Below are 14,679 nucleotides of genomic sequence, written 5' to 3' on the forward strand. Positions count from 1 at the left end.
GTTTGTGATATTCACTGACATTCAGGTTCGCACTCATCACCAATTTGTTGTGTTTGTGCACAACCACATATCAAGCGGGAGATGGTGTATTCACATTGCAGCGGGACAGCGGGGGAGAAATGTGCTCGGGTAGACAACAGGTAGTATGTAGTGCTAAGGGCGGTGCGGGGGGGGGGTCATTGTTCTAAAAGAAATAGATAACACAAAGCTCGGTGTTGCGATTAGTGGGCAGGGATCGGGGTAGTTTAAGTGTGGAGAGAGGTTTAAAGTAAGAATTCCAGAGCCTAGGGATGGAAGTCAGTGCGCCGATCGCAGTTCAATGCACAGCACAACTCTCATGTCCCTTTCCCTCACGCTCTGGCCACTACACCACCCCCTACCTCTCCCGACTCACATTCCTCTCCCCATTCACACATTCCTTCCCCCCTTACCCAACACCCCCACACCATCACTAACCCCCACTCACTCACCCACGCTACACTCCCTCCCCCTCCCCCGACCTATCCCCACGCCCTGCCCTCCCGTGGACCCCGCCTGTCAGTTTACCTCTCCCAGCTGCTGCACACGTTGGGATCATTTGGCATCAAAGGGCTGGCGGACGGGAGCAGGACGTAGCACAGAACGAGGGAGCACACCAGCACCATCCTTCACCACTTGGCAATGGAAGACAAGGTCACGCCGGAAACAGACTGAGAAAAAATGGAACTCTGTCAGATACCGAATAACCACTAAGTGAGTCTGTGGAAAGTGTTACGGGGTGGGGTGTGCAATGTGGGTGTTGAGGAAAGGCTTCCTGGGCCCCGGGAACCCAAAAACACATCATCAGTGGGTAAGAGGGTGTGATCGGTGGCGGGAGGGAGTGTGAGAGGAGGTCGGGGTTGTAGAGGGACAGTGTCGAAAGATCAGAGCAAGGGATCTGAAAATGAAAACAGTGCCAGACTGCGAGACATTACAGAAAGGAAACTGTCCCGGACTCCAAGGGATTAGAATATCGAAACTGTGCCAGACTGTGAGTGATTGGAGTAAGGAAACTGAGCAGGTCTGCAAGTGATCGGAATATCGAAACTGTGCCAGACTGTAAGGGATAGGAATGTACAAACTGTGTGAGACTGCGAGGGATCAGAATATGAAAACTGTGCCAGACTTCAATGGATCATAATATTGAAACCGTGCCAGGCTGCAAGGGATCAGAATAGGAAAATTTGCCAGACAATGAGGGATCAGAGCAAGGAATCCTGTCAGACTGTTAGGGAATGGAAAATGGAAACTGTGCTAGTTTGTAAAGGATCGGAATAAAGAAATTGCCAGACTGCGACACCTCAGAGTATGAAAGCTGTGGCAGACAGTGAGAATCAGAATATGAAAATCATGCTGGATTGTGAAGGATCTGAATAAAGATACTGTGCCATACTGCAAGGTATTGGAGTAAGGAAACTTTGACAGACAGTGACAGATCAGAATAAGAAATCTTGTCAGACTGTCAGGGATCAGATAAGGAATCTGTGCAAGTCTGCAAGGATCAGAATATCAAAACTGTGCCAGACAACCAGGATTTGGATTATGGAAACTGTGCCAGACTGCGAGGGATTGGAGTGAGGAAACTTTTCCAGATAGTGAGCGATCGGAGTAAGGAATCTTGCCAGACTGTCAGGGATCAGGATATGGAAACTACCAGACTGTGACAAATCAGAATATGAAACCTGTGCCAGAATGCAAGGGATCAGAGTATGGAAGCTCAGCCAGACTGCGATGAAAGGAATATGGAAACTGTGCCTGACTGTGAAGAATCAGAATATTCAAACTGTCCAGACTCCAGAGGATCGGATTATGGAAACTTTGTTGGAATGTGAGGGTTGTAAGGAAACTGTGCCAGACTGTCACGGATCAGAATATGGAAACTGTACCAGACTGCGACAGATCAGAATATGAAAATTGCCAGACTGCAAGGGATCAAATAAGGAAACTGTGCCAAACTGACAGGGACTGGAATATGGACTTTGTGTCATACTGTGAGGGATCGGAGTAAGGAAACTGACAGACTGCAAGGGATTCATAGATGGAAACTGTGCCAGACTGCAGGAATTGGAATATGGAAACTGCCAGACTGGGAGGGACCAGAGTAAGGAAACTGTGCCAGACTACAGGGGATTGGAATATGGAGATTGTGCCACACTTTGCGGGATCATAATATGGAAACTCCGCCAGACTGCAAGGGATCAGAACATTGAAACTGTGTCAAACTGCAAGGGATTGGAATATAGAAATTGTGCCAGACTGCACAGGATCGGAATACGGAAACTGTGCCAGACTCCAAGGGATCAGAGTAAGGAAACTGCTAGACTGCGAGTGATCAGAATAAGGAAACTGTGCCAGACTGTGAGGAATCGGAATAAGGAAACTGCCAGACTACGATGGATGGGACTATGGAAACTGTGCCAACTGTGAGGGATCAGAGTTAGAAAACTGACCAGACTGCTAGAGGTTGGAATATGGAAATTGTGCCAGACTGCAAGAGATCGGAGTAAGGAAAAGTTGCCAAACTGTGAGGAATTGAAATAGGGAAACTGTGACACACTGGGTGGGATCAAAATAGGGAAACTGTGCCAAATTACAAGGGATCGGAATATGAAAATTGTGCCAGACTGCAAGGGGATGGGTGTTGGTGGGAATGTATCGTTGACGTAGGGGATGCTTCTGTTGGGGTCAATACACCTCCACATGCTCCCTAACCAACAGTGAAGGTGCCCGACATAAAGGGTCAATGGAACATCAGACCAAGGTTTCCCTCTCCGGAACCTAGCACCTCAACCCAATCATCCCTTGACCTCGCTCCGACCCACAGTCCTTTCCCCAAAATTAGACACATCCACCCACTGAGCCCCACCTCAGCCAGCCAGGCGGGGGCGACCATTCCTGATGTAACCTGGGGAACCAAACTGGCGGCTGATGCACAGCAAGATCCCATGAACAGTGACTTCCTTCCTGGTCCCAGAGTTGTTGGCTGAGGGGTGGACCCTTGGGTGAAGAACTCCGCCCAATGGCCTGAGCTAGCTGATGGGACTGGGACGGAGGGGACACCACATCTCCCTCAATCTGCCCCACCAAACTCAGCAAACACGGGGCTTTAATGTGCACACAATTTGCACAAATACTTTCGTGTGAACTCTGTAGTGGAGGACTTCCGAAATGTTTACATTCAGTTTGAAGATGAACTGGAACAGTGCTAGCTGAGTATCATGGCAAACATTAATTAATCTTGCAGTAAGACACTGATGAAATATTGGCCATAATATTCCACTAAACTGAACCGTGTCATAGTTCAAACTGAAACCAGGACTTTTCATCTAAACAAAGGAAACTAGAACAACAGGGCGTACTAATAGAAAAATGTGGAGCGCTTAAAGAAACCACTCGTGGTTTGCACTAAATCCACATTCCTTCAAGGGTCAAAGACGCAACAGCAGATATGGCCCAATCAGGGATTACAGAGTAAGTTTAAAGTTATATTAAACTTAAAGTAAAGAGCGATAAGGTTTCCAAAAGAGAGTACAGTGGAGTATTGCTACTTGTTTTTAGAACTCGGCAAAGGATGTCCAGGAAGCTGATAAAGAAAACGGAAGGCAGACCCTGAGAGTGTGCTAACGAGAAAGATATAATGAAGTGCAGGATGTCCATGAGTATGTGAAAGGCTGGTGAGAGCAAATGTCAGACTTGGATTATGAAACTGCAGAGGAATTAACCACAATTATTGAGTCACACAAGCATCTTGACCCTACATCTCCATGCTGGCCAAGATGCCCCAGCCAAGCTAGTCCCCCTTACTGGAGTTTGGCCCATATCTCTCCTATCTATGTACTTAAGTGTCTCTTAAATGTTGTTAATGTGCCACTTCTGGCAGCTCGTTCCATGCACTGACCACCCTCTGGGTGAAGCAGTTGCCCCCCAGGTTCTTTTTAAATCTCTGCCCTCTCGCCTTAAACCTGTGTCCTATAGTTCTCGGCTCCTCGACCACTCGTTGGCCAGCCCGCCATACTGCCCCTCCTTCTGCCTCTGGACCTTAGCATCAGATTGCGCCATTTCGTAGCAGCGCACAGGCAGAGGCACATGGCCCTTGTATCTACGTCTGTCCCAGAGGAGCGACTGTTATTGGCCTCCATGGACACTGTCTAACCTGCTGAGTTCCTCCCACATTTTGAGTGTGTTATTCTAGAGGAACAATCTGCCCAGTCCCACACGCACTCTCCTTATTTCATAAGAACATAAGAAATAGGAGCAGGAGTCGGCCATCCGGCCCATCGAGCCTGCCCCGCCATTCTGTAAGATCATGGCTGATCTGTCCGTAAACTCAGCTCCATCCACCTGCCTTTTCTCCATAACCCTTAATTCCCCAACTATGTAAAAACCTATGAACTGTTTCTTAAATATACTTAGTGAGGAAGCCTCAACTGCTTCCCTGGGCAGAGAATGCCACAGATTCACCACTCTCTGGGAAAAACAGTTTCTCCTCATCTTCTCCCCTGAATCTTGAGGCAATATCCCCTAGTTCTAGTCTCACCTGCCAATGGAAACAACTTTCCTACTTCTATCTTACCTATTCCTTTCAAAATTTTGTATGTTTCTATGAGATCCCCTCTCATTCTTCTGAACTCCAGAGAGTATAGTCCCAGGAGACTCAATCTCTCCTCACAGGTTAACCCCTTCATCCCTGGAATCAACCTGGTGAACCTCCTCTGCACTGCCTCCAAAGCCAATATATCCTTCCTCAAGTATGGAGACCAGAAGTGCACACAGTACTCCAGGTGCAGCCTCACCCTCACCAGTACCCTGTATAGTTGCAGCATGACCTCCCTGCTCTTGAATTCAATCCCTCTGGCAATGAAGGCCAACATTCCGTTTGCCTTCTTAATAACCTGTTGTACCTGCAAGCCCCACATCCCTGTGACTTATTTCCTGCACATCCCCACTGACTCCTCCTGGATTGTACCTCTCACACACTCACCGGGAGTGGGGGGAAAATTACAGCAGCCAATTTGCCAACCAACCCCACATGTCGTTGGGATGTGGGAGAGAATCAGAGTGCCCAGTGGAAACCCATGCGATCACAGGGAGAACGTGCAAGCTCTGACAGACTTTCACAGAGATACTGTTAGAAGTGTCCTGGCTGGTTGCGCCACGGTGTAGTAAAGCAAGTGAAATGTACGGGTACAAAAACTCACAGGTGGTAGTGAGCTATGCGGGCACATGCCTCCCCACTGTATCTACCACCCATCATGGAAATCCCCACCATCCCGGCCATCCCATCTTCACACAGCTCCCATCGGGCAGGAGGCACAGAAACTGAAGACCCACACCACCAGGTTCAGGAACAGCTACTTCCCTTCAACCACTGGTTCTCAAACAACCCCAATCACTACCTCAGTACATAAGCACAATCACCTACTCTACAATGGTCTTTCTGTGTTCTGGTTGTTTTCTTTCTTGTATAGTTGTGTATGATTAATATTTCTTTGTGAATGTTTCTTACCTGCTGATGCTCCAAGTATGTTTTTCATTACACCTGTGCATTTCACAGTATACAACACACACACACACACACTTACTTGGAGTTGGGGATCGAACCCAGGTATCTGGAGCTGCAAGGGGCCACCCTTTGAAGTCACTGGGTGTCCAGACAGGGGAAAGGACGGCCACAGGAATATTTATGACAATGGACACTTTCAGGGTCTGCATTACCCATAACACAAATCTTCACACAATCATAGCACAGCCATACCTGCCCTGCACGAAGCTAGACAGCGGAACCAAACCAGCGAACGCGGGAACACTCGTCAGGTTGGGCAGCATCTGTGGAAGGAAATATTGAGGAAACATTACGACAGAAACACCAGATGCCTAAATCCGCAGCAAAGAAACAACCAACAGTTGGAGGACTCAACTGGTCAGCCTAGACAGTCGATGCTTCGGGTCAGAACTCTTCATTTGGATCCCAAACGTCATAGACTTAGAAACGTACAGCACATCACAGGCCCTTCGGCCCACAATGTTGTGCCAACCATGTAACCTACTCTAGAGGTTGCCTAGAATTTCCTTTGTGCACAACCCTCCATTTTTCTAAGCTCCATGCACCTACCTAAGAGGATCTTAAAAGATATTATTGTAGCTGCAAAGACCCGATTGTTTGAATGTCAACTGTTCACTTCCCTCCCTCTGTTGCCGAACCCACTGAGTTTCTGCAGTAGTTTATTTGTTTTTTTGTTGACATAACAACGGAACTGGCTGTTCCCACCATAAAGACATCCGTTAGTCTTGCGAGACCGCAGATCTGCGCCTGGAAAGTCTTCATTCTCCAGGGCACAGGCCTGGGCAAGGTTGTATGGAAGGCCAGCAGTTGCCCATGCTGCAAGTCTCCCCTCTCCACGACACCATAAATCAGAAGTTATGGGGAGAGTTTCGATAAACTGCTTTCTGTGGAGCGAAGGGGCCGGGGAGTGACCTGATAGGATTATTATCATGTGGAATTGGTTGATAGGTACAGGACAAAGAGTTAGCACGCTACAATAAAAATACATTGTGCAAAGGGGGAATAGTGTAAGGTAGCGTTGATGGGTTCAGAAATATGCTGGCGAAGGGGAAGGTGCCGTCCCTAAGACACTGGCTTTGGGTCCTCAGATTTCAGGAGGCCTTCCTGGTCGGAGTGATGAGAAGAAAGCCCCACAGGGGGAGATTCATTAATGATGCATACCGCCTTCTTGAAATATCGTCTTTTGAAAATGTCCTCGATGGGGAGAGATGACGAGAGGCATAAAGAGAGTAGAGAATCGGTGTCTTTTCCCATTGGTGGGGGTATAACAAACAAGAAGACACAGACACAGGCGGGAGGAGGGAGATTTAAAGGGGATCAGTGGGGTAATTTATTAAAACACAGATACCTTTAATATCCTGAAGGCTGCCAGAGGAGGTGGTGGAATCAGATTGTCACAAAATTTAAGCGCATTTAGACATTTAAATAGGCAAGCTGTAGAAGGACGGGGTCCTAAGTTTGGGCGAATGGCATTAGAGTAGATGGAGAAAAATGTCAGCACGGGGACAGTGGGCCGAAGGGCCTGCGTCACTCTGACTCTGGGCTGCAACACCAGAAAGAGGGTGCAGTCGCTGGGGCAGCGAGCTCACGGAGGGAGTGGGGTGGAGGCTGAGGGAGGGGTGGCTGTTGGTTCAGTGAGCGGAAGGAAGACGAGAGGAACTATATCAGTGCCAGGAGGTACATAGAGTTTACGTGGAATCCAGGGCTACTGGGTTCGGGTAATCATTCTAGCAGAAGGATGAAACACCACCAGTGTCGGTGCGAATTGAGGGCAGCGCATATCAAAGAATGGTGGCCTCAGCTCACTCCTGTTCCACATCACACTGACTTTGGACACTGGCACACCAGTGTCACACTCTCTCCAAGCTGTCCCATCACACACTCCCGGGGTCAGACACAGAGTGAAACTCCCTCTACACTGTCCCATCACACAATCCCGCAGTCAGACACAGAGTGAAACTCCCTCCACACCGTCCCATCACACACTCCCGGGGTCAGACACAGAGTGAAACTCCCTCTACACTGTCCCATCACACAATCCCGCAGTCAGACACAGAGTGAAACTCCCTCCACACTGTCCCATCACACACTCCCGGGGTCAGACACAGAGTGAAGTTCCCTCTACACTGTCCCATCACACACTCCCGGGGTCAGACACAGAGTGAAACTCCCTCTACACCGTCCCATCACACACTCCTGGGGTCAGACACAGAGTGAAACTCCCTCCACACTGTCCCATCACACACTCCCGGGGTCAGGCACAGAGTGAAACTCCCGCTACACCGCCCCATCACACACTCCCGCGGTCAGACACAGAGTGAAACTCCCTCTACACCGCCCCATCACACACTCCTGGGGTCAGACACAGATTGAAACTCCCTCTACACCATCCCATCACACACTCCCAAGGTCAGACATAGAACATAGAGCATAGAATAGTACAGCACAGTACAGGCCCTTCGGCCCACAATGTTGTGCCGACCCTCAAATCCTGCCTCCCATATAAGCCCCCACCTTAAATTCCTCCATATACCTGTCTAGTAGTCTCTTAAACTTCACTAGTGTATCTGCCTCCACCACTGACTCAGGCAGTGCATTCCACGCACCAACCACTCTCTGAGTAAAAAACCTTCCTCTAATATCCCCCTTGAACTTCCCACCCCTTACCTTAAAGCCATGTTCTCTTGTATTGAGCAGTGGTGCCCTGGGGAAGAGGCGCTGGCTATCCACTCTATCTATTCCTCTTATTATCTTGTACACCTCTATCATGTCTCCTCTCATCCTCCTTCTCTCCAAAGAGTGAAGCCGTAGCTCCCTTAATCTCTGATCATAATGCATACTTTCTAAACCAGGCAGCATCCTGGTAAATCTCCTCTGTACCCTTTCCAATGCTTCCACATCCTTCCTATAGTGAGGTGACCAGAAATGGACACAGTACTCCAAGTATGGCCTAACCAGAGTTTGATAGAGCTGCATCATTACATCGCGACTCTTAAACCCTATCCCTCGACTTATGAAAGCTAACACCCCATAAGCTTTCTTAACTACCCTATCCACCTGTGAGGCAACTTTCAGGGATCTGTGGACATGTACCCCGAGATCCCTCTGCTCCTCCACACTACCAAGTATCCTGCCATTTACTTTGTACTCTGCCTTGGAGTTTGTCCTTCCAAATTGTACCACCTCACACTTCTCCGGATTGAACTCCATCTGCCACTTCTCAGCCGACTTCTGCATCCTATCAATGTCTCTCTGCAATCTTTGACAATCCTCTACACTATCTACAACACCACCAATCTTTGTGTCGTCTGCAAACTTGCCAACCCACCCTTCTACCCCCACATCCAGAGTGAAACTCCCTCTACACTGTCCCATCACACACTCCCAGGGTCAGACTTAGAAGTGACATTCCCTCCATGCCATCCCATCACACACACCCAGGGTCAGACACAGAATGAAGTTCCCTCTACACCATCCCATCTCACACTCCCGGGGTCGGACATAGAGTGAAGTTCCCTCTACACCGTCCCATCACACACTCCCGGGCCAGATATAGGATGAAGTTCACTCTATACCATCCAATCACATTCCACTCCTGACCCTCCCCGGCTCCGTCTCAGCTGATTTCCCCTGGCCTCTCACTCTGACATTGTAAAACTCCCACACTCTGTCATCGCAGAACCCGCCCCCATTCCTGTCTGTGACGCCCTGCGGCCAGTGTGTGGTTTCAGAGAGCCCAGCATCTGGAACTCATTGGCGCACACATCCTGAGGGTTGGGGGGGGGGGGGCGGCATGGAGTGATATTTGGGATTACAGAGGATTTGTACACAGGCAAAATTGAAAGTGTCTGTCCATCTGACTTCACCGTCGGTAGCTGAGCCGAGAAGGTCTGGGAATCAGTGTTAGACAATTGCTGGTGTGATCCATCCGCGGGAGCGAGGACGTGAGTGGCCCCTGGTACTGGTGTGAAGTGACCTCTGGCAAACTGATGTCATGTCCGCTGTGTTGTGGGATCTCTTGCGGACAGTCGGCCAACTTCTCACAACAGAGAAATAGTCCGTTCGGCCCTGCTGTTCTATGCTGACCCAGATGTCCATCCAAGCAAGTCCCATTTGCTCGTATTTGGCCCATGTCCGTGAAGTTGCAGTGGTCTATGATGTTGTGGACTTGGATGACCCAGAGGCAGGAAAGGCTGCGGAGTGTGCTGGGCTACAGATATTTCATAAAGGACAGTGAGGGAGGCGAAAGGGGTGGTGGTGGGGTGACACTGCTAATCAGGGTTAGTATCACAGCTGCAGAAACGGAGGTGGTTGTGGAGAGGTTGGCTACTGAGTCATTGCAGGTGGAAGTCAGAAAAAGGAAGGAGGCAATAACTCTACTGGCGGTTTTTATAGACACCCCCCCCCCCCCACAATAGTAACAGAGACATCAAGGAGCAGATCGGGAGGCAGATTCTGGAACGGTGCAACAGTAATAGGGTTGTTGTGATGGGTGATTTTAACTTCCCTAATATTGTCTGGCATCTCCTTAGAGCATGGGGTGGAATTTGTTAGGTGTGTTCAGGAAGGTTTCCTGATGCAATATGTAGATAAGCCAACAGAGGCTGTACTTGATCTGGTATTGGGAAATGAACCTGGTCAGGTGTCAGGTCTCTCAGTGGGAGAGCATTTTGGAGGTAGTGATCACAACTCTATCCCCTTTACCATAGTGCTGGAGAGGGATAGGGGCAGACAATTTGGGAAACCATTTAATTGGGGTAGGGGGAAATATATGGTATTAAGCAGGAACGTGGGAACATAAATTGGGAGCAGATGTTCTCAGGGAAACACACGGCAGGAATGTGACAAATGTTCAGGGAACATTTCGCCTGTGTAGGTACTTCAGGGAACATTTGCATGGAGTTCTGCATAATTATGTTCCATTGAGGCAGGGGAAGGATGGTGCGGTAAAAGAACCATGGTCTACAAAGGATGTAGAAAATCTAGTTAAGAAGAAAAGAAAAACTTGTGAAAGGTTCAAGAAACTAGGTACTGCTAGAACTCTAGAAAATTACAAGGTTGCTAGGAAGGAGCTTAAGAATTGAATTAGGAGAGCCAGAAGGAGCCATGAGAAGGCCTTGGCCAGCAGAATCAAGGAAAACCCCAAAAGGCATTTTACAAATATATGAAGAGCAAGAGGATAATCCATGTGAGAATAGGACCAGTCAGCAGTGAGAGTGGAGACATGTGCACGGACTCGGAGGAGGGAGCAGAGGCACTTAATGAATATTTTGCTTCAGTATTCACCAGGGAAAAGGACCTTGGCAATTGTGAAGATGACTTACAGCAGACTGAAACACTTGAGTGTATAGACATTAAGAGGATGTGATAGAGCTTTTGAAAGGTATTAAGTTAGATAAGTCACTGGGTGTGAGAAACGAGGAAGGAGATGGCTGAGCCTCTGGCAATGATCCTTGCATCATCAGTAAGGAGAGGAGAAGTACCAGAGGATTGGAATGTTGCAAAAGTTGTTCCCTCATTCAAGAAAGGGAGTAGAAATACCCCCAGAAATTATAGACCAGAGAGTCTTACTTCAGTGGTGAGCAAGTTGTTGGAGAAGATCCTGAGAGGTAAGATTTATGAATATTTGGAGAGGCATCATCTGCTTAGGGATATTCAACTTAGCTTTGTCAAGGACAGGACATGCCTTACGAACCTAATTGAATTCCTTGAGGGTGTAACAAAACACATTGATAAAGGTAGAGCAGTGGATGTAGTGTATATGGATTTCATAAAGGTTTTTGATAAGGTTCCCCATGCGAGGCTCATTCAGAAAGTAATGAGGCATGGAATCCAAGGAGACCATGCTTTGTGGATCCAGAATTGGCTTGCCATGGAAGGCAAGGGGTGGTTGTAGATGGTTTGTATTTTGCATGGAGGTCGGTGACCAGTGGTGTTCCACGGGGATCTGTTCTGGGATTCCTCCTCTTTGTGATTTTTATAAATGACTTGGGTGAAGAAGTAGAAGGGTGGGTTAGTAAGTTTGCTGATGACACAAAGGTTGGGGTTGTTGAGGACAGCTGAATGATTGTCAAAGGTTACAGCGGGACATCGATAGGATACAGAACTGTGCTGAGAAGTGGCAGATGGTGTTCAACCTAGATAAGTGTGAAGTAGTTCATTTCAGTAGATCAAATTTGAAGACATAAAGACAAGAGTGTGTGTGGTAAGACTCTTGGCAGTGTGGAGGATCTGAGAGATCTTGGAGTCCAAGTCCATAGCACACTCAAAGCTGCTGCGCACGTTGACAGTGTTGTTGAGAAAGTATATGGTGTGTTGGCATTCATCAGCTGTGGGACTGAGTTCAAGAGCCGAGAGGTAATGTTACAGCTATATAAGACCTTGATCAGACCCCACTTCAGTTCTGCTCACCTCATTACAGGAAGGATGTGGATACTATAGAGAGAGAGTGCAGAGGAGACTTACAAGAATGTTGCCTGGATAGGGGAGCATGCCTTACCAGAATAGGTTGAGTGAACTCTGCCTTTTCTCCTTGGAGCGACAGAGGATGAGAGGTGACCTGATAGAGGTGTCTCAGATAATGAGAGGCATTGATCGTGTGGATAGCCAGAGGCTTTTTCCCAGAGCTGAAATGGCTAGCACGATTGGGGCATAGTTTAAAGGTGCTTGGAAGCAGGTACAAGGAAGATATCAGAGGTGAGATGGTGGGTGTGTGGAATGCACTGCCAGTAAAGGTGGTAGAGGTGAATACAATAGGGTCTTTGAAGGGACTCTTAGATAGGTACATGGAGCTTAGAAAATGGAGGGCTATCCTTTAGGGAAATTCTAGGCAGTTTCCAGAGTAGGTTACATGGTCGGCACGACATCATGGACCGAAGGGCCTGGAATGTGCTGTAGATTTCTGTTTTCTGTGAGTCTAATCCTTTCCTATCAACATACCGATCCATGTGGCTTTTAAATGCTATTAATGTATCCGTTTCAACCACTTCCTCTGGCAGCGCATTCCATATATTGAACACCTCGGGTGAAAAAGTTGCGCTCTGGTCCCTATTAGTTATCTCCCCTCCCGCCTTAAACCTCTGCCCTCTGGTACTTGATTTACCAACCTAGGATAAAGACTGTGAGTTTCACCCTGTCCATGCCCCCTCGTGATTTTAGGCACACGTGTAAGGTCACCCCTCAATCTCCTACGCCCTGAATTCCGACCTGTCCCTGGCGACCTCGCAACAGCATGGTTACTCTCCCCTACACCCTTCTAGTTTACCGATGCCTTCCCTTTAAAAGTGGGGCCAGGACGATGTACTGGTCTGCAGGGGCGGCCTCACCCGCACCCGGTACACTTGTTGGCCCGTGACAATTGATAGAGACTCCCGAGCTTGTCCCCAGCCGGTGTGACCCAGTAGAGGGGCAAATCGGTGGTTATGGGAACGCCGGGGGTCAAGAGATCATGGATCAGGGTGATGAGTGTCAGAGTTCAAGGGTAGTCACAGGTCGGAGGGAGTCGCAGGTCAAATAGTGAAAAACGTCAGGGTATCAAAGGTCATGTGGTAAAAGGTCAGGGGTTCACAGACAGGTTAGTGGTCACAGATCAGGCGGTGTCTCGGCATGGGAGATCCAAGGAACTTGGTGTTGGCTGTGACTGTGACCCTTTGGTGCTTGATAGTCAGATACCTCTACCACCAGAGGGCATGCATTTAAGGTGGGCGGGGGGCGGGGGAGTTAAAAAGGAGATGTGTGGTGGGGCAGGTTTTGTGGAGAGTGGTGGGTGTATGGAATGCCTGTCAGGGGTGGTGGTCGAGGCGGATACAATAGAGGCGGTAAGCGGCTCTTGGACAGGTACATAAAGGTGCAGAGAACGGCGGGAGGTGAATAGTGTGCACGCAGAAGGGTTAGTTTAGTTAGGTGTTTATTTACTAGTTCGGCACAACACGACGGGCCGAAGGGCCTGTGGCGTGCTAGTCCAGTTCTCAGAAACGTACACCCCACACCGCTTTTCTTTTTGTTTTACACCAGTGATCAAACGGCGTGAACTGTAAATTGCCGCTGGCGTTCCCCTGCCTCCCGTCCCCCCACCGTATCGCAAATGAGATGCAGGGGAGTATCCTGTTTCGCCAGGAATTAATTACCACAGTCAGCCGATCCAGGGAATGCGAGCTCAAACCCTGCCGTGGGAGTCAGAGAATATGCGCACAGTTTGCAAAACATTGAAATAAAATCTGATTTTAATAAAAATCAAACTAGCGGATTATTGTGGTTCTGGCTCCTCGCGTATCTCTGCATTGACATGACCTGCTCTTGAGACCGGAATTTTGTGCCTGTTCATATTCTTCGCCATCTCTCCTACAGGCAACGGACGCCACACGCACAGAATTAAATTAGCACCAGATTACAAGCAAAATCGTTGGTACTTAGTTATATCAGAATCGCTCGGCACAGAAACAGACCCCTCGGACCAACTCGTCCAAGCTGACCAACAGTTTATCAGAGTTTGTCTGCATGAACCAGCCCCATTCGCCCACATGTCCCTCTAAACCTTTCCTATCTGTGTACCTGTCCATATCCCTCTGAACCTTTCCTATCTGTGTACCTGTCCATATCCCTCAAAACCTTTCCTATCCGTGTACCTGTCCGTATCCCTCTAAACCTTTCCTATCTGTGTACCTGTCCATATCCCTCTGAACCTTTCCTATCCGTGTACCTGTCCATATCCCTCTAAACCTTTCCTATCCGTGTTCCTGTCCGTATCCCTCTAAACCTTTCCTATCCGTGTACCTGTCCATATCCCTCTGAACCTTTCCTATCCGTGTACCCGTCCGTATCCCTCTAAACCTTTCCTATCCATGTACCTGTCCGTATCCCTCTAAACCTTTCCTATCCGTCTACTTGTCCATATCCCTCTAAACCTTTCCTATCTGTGTACCTGTCCATATCCCTCTGAACCTTTCCTATCTGTGTACCTGTCCATATCCCTCTAAACCTTTCCTATCCGTGTACCTGTCCGTATCCCTCTCAACCTTTCCTATCCGTGTACCTGTCCATATCCCTCTAAACCTTTCCTATCCGTGTACCTGTCCATATCCCTGTAAACCTTTCCTATC

At 48.5% G+C, this 14,679-nt stretch overlaps 1 protein-coding gene across 9 annotated transcripts in view; it reads right to left on the reverse strand.

The window, feature by feature from the left end:
- The window catches only part of LOC140211310 (uncharacterized), a 68,908-nt gene that overhangs the window by 42,557 nt on the left and 11,672 nt on the right, over nt 1-14,679 (reverse strand). For all 9 annotated transcript variants that reach the window (XM_072281021.1, XM_072281031.1, XM_072281041.1 and 6 more), the window contains exons 2-3: nt 5,774-5,844; nt 547-689 (exon numbers count right to left, since the gene is read on the reverse strand). In XM_072281021.1, coding sequence (XP_072137122.1) covers nt 547-644 — 98 coding nt within the window. In that variant the 5' untranslated portion in view covers nt 645-689; nt 5,774-5,844. The remainder of the gene's footprint in view (nt 1-546; nt 690-5,773; nt 5,845-14,679) is intronic.

The sequence above is a fragment of the Mobula birostris genome, chromosome 2 (assembly GCF_030028105.1).
Source record: "Mobula birostris isolate sMobBir1 chromosome 2, sMobBir1.hap1, whole genome shotgun sequence".
Classification (NCBI taxonomy): domain Eukaryota; kingdom Metazoa; phylum Chordata; class Chondrichthyes; order Myliobatiformes; family Myliobatidae; genus Mobula; species Mobula birostris.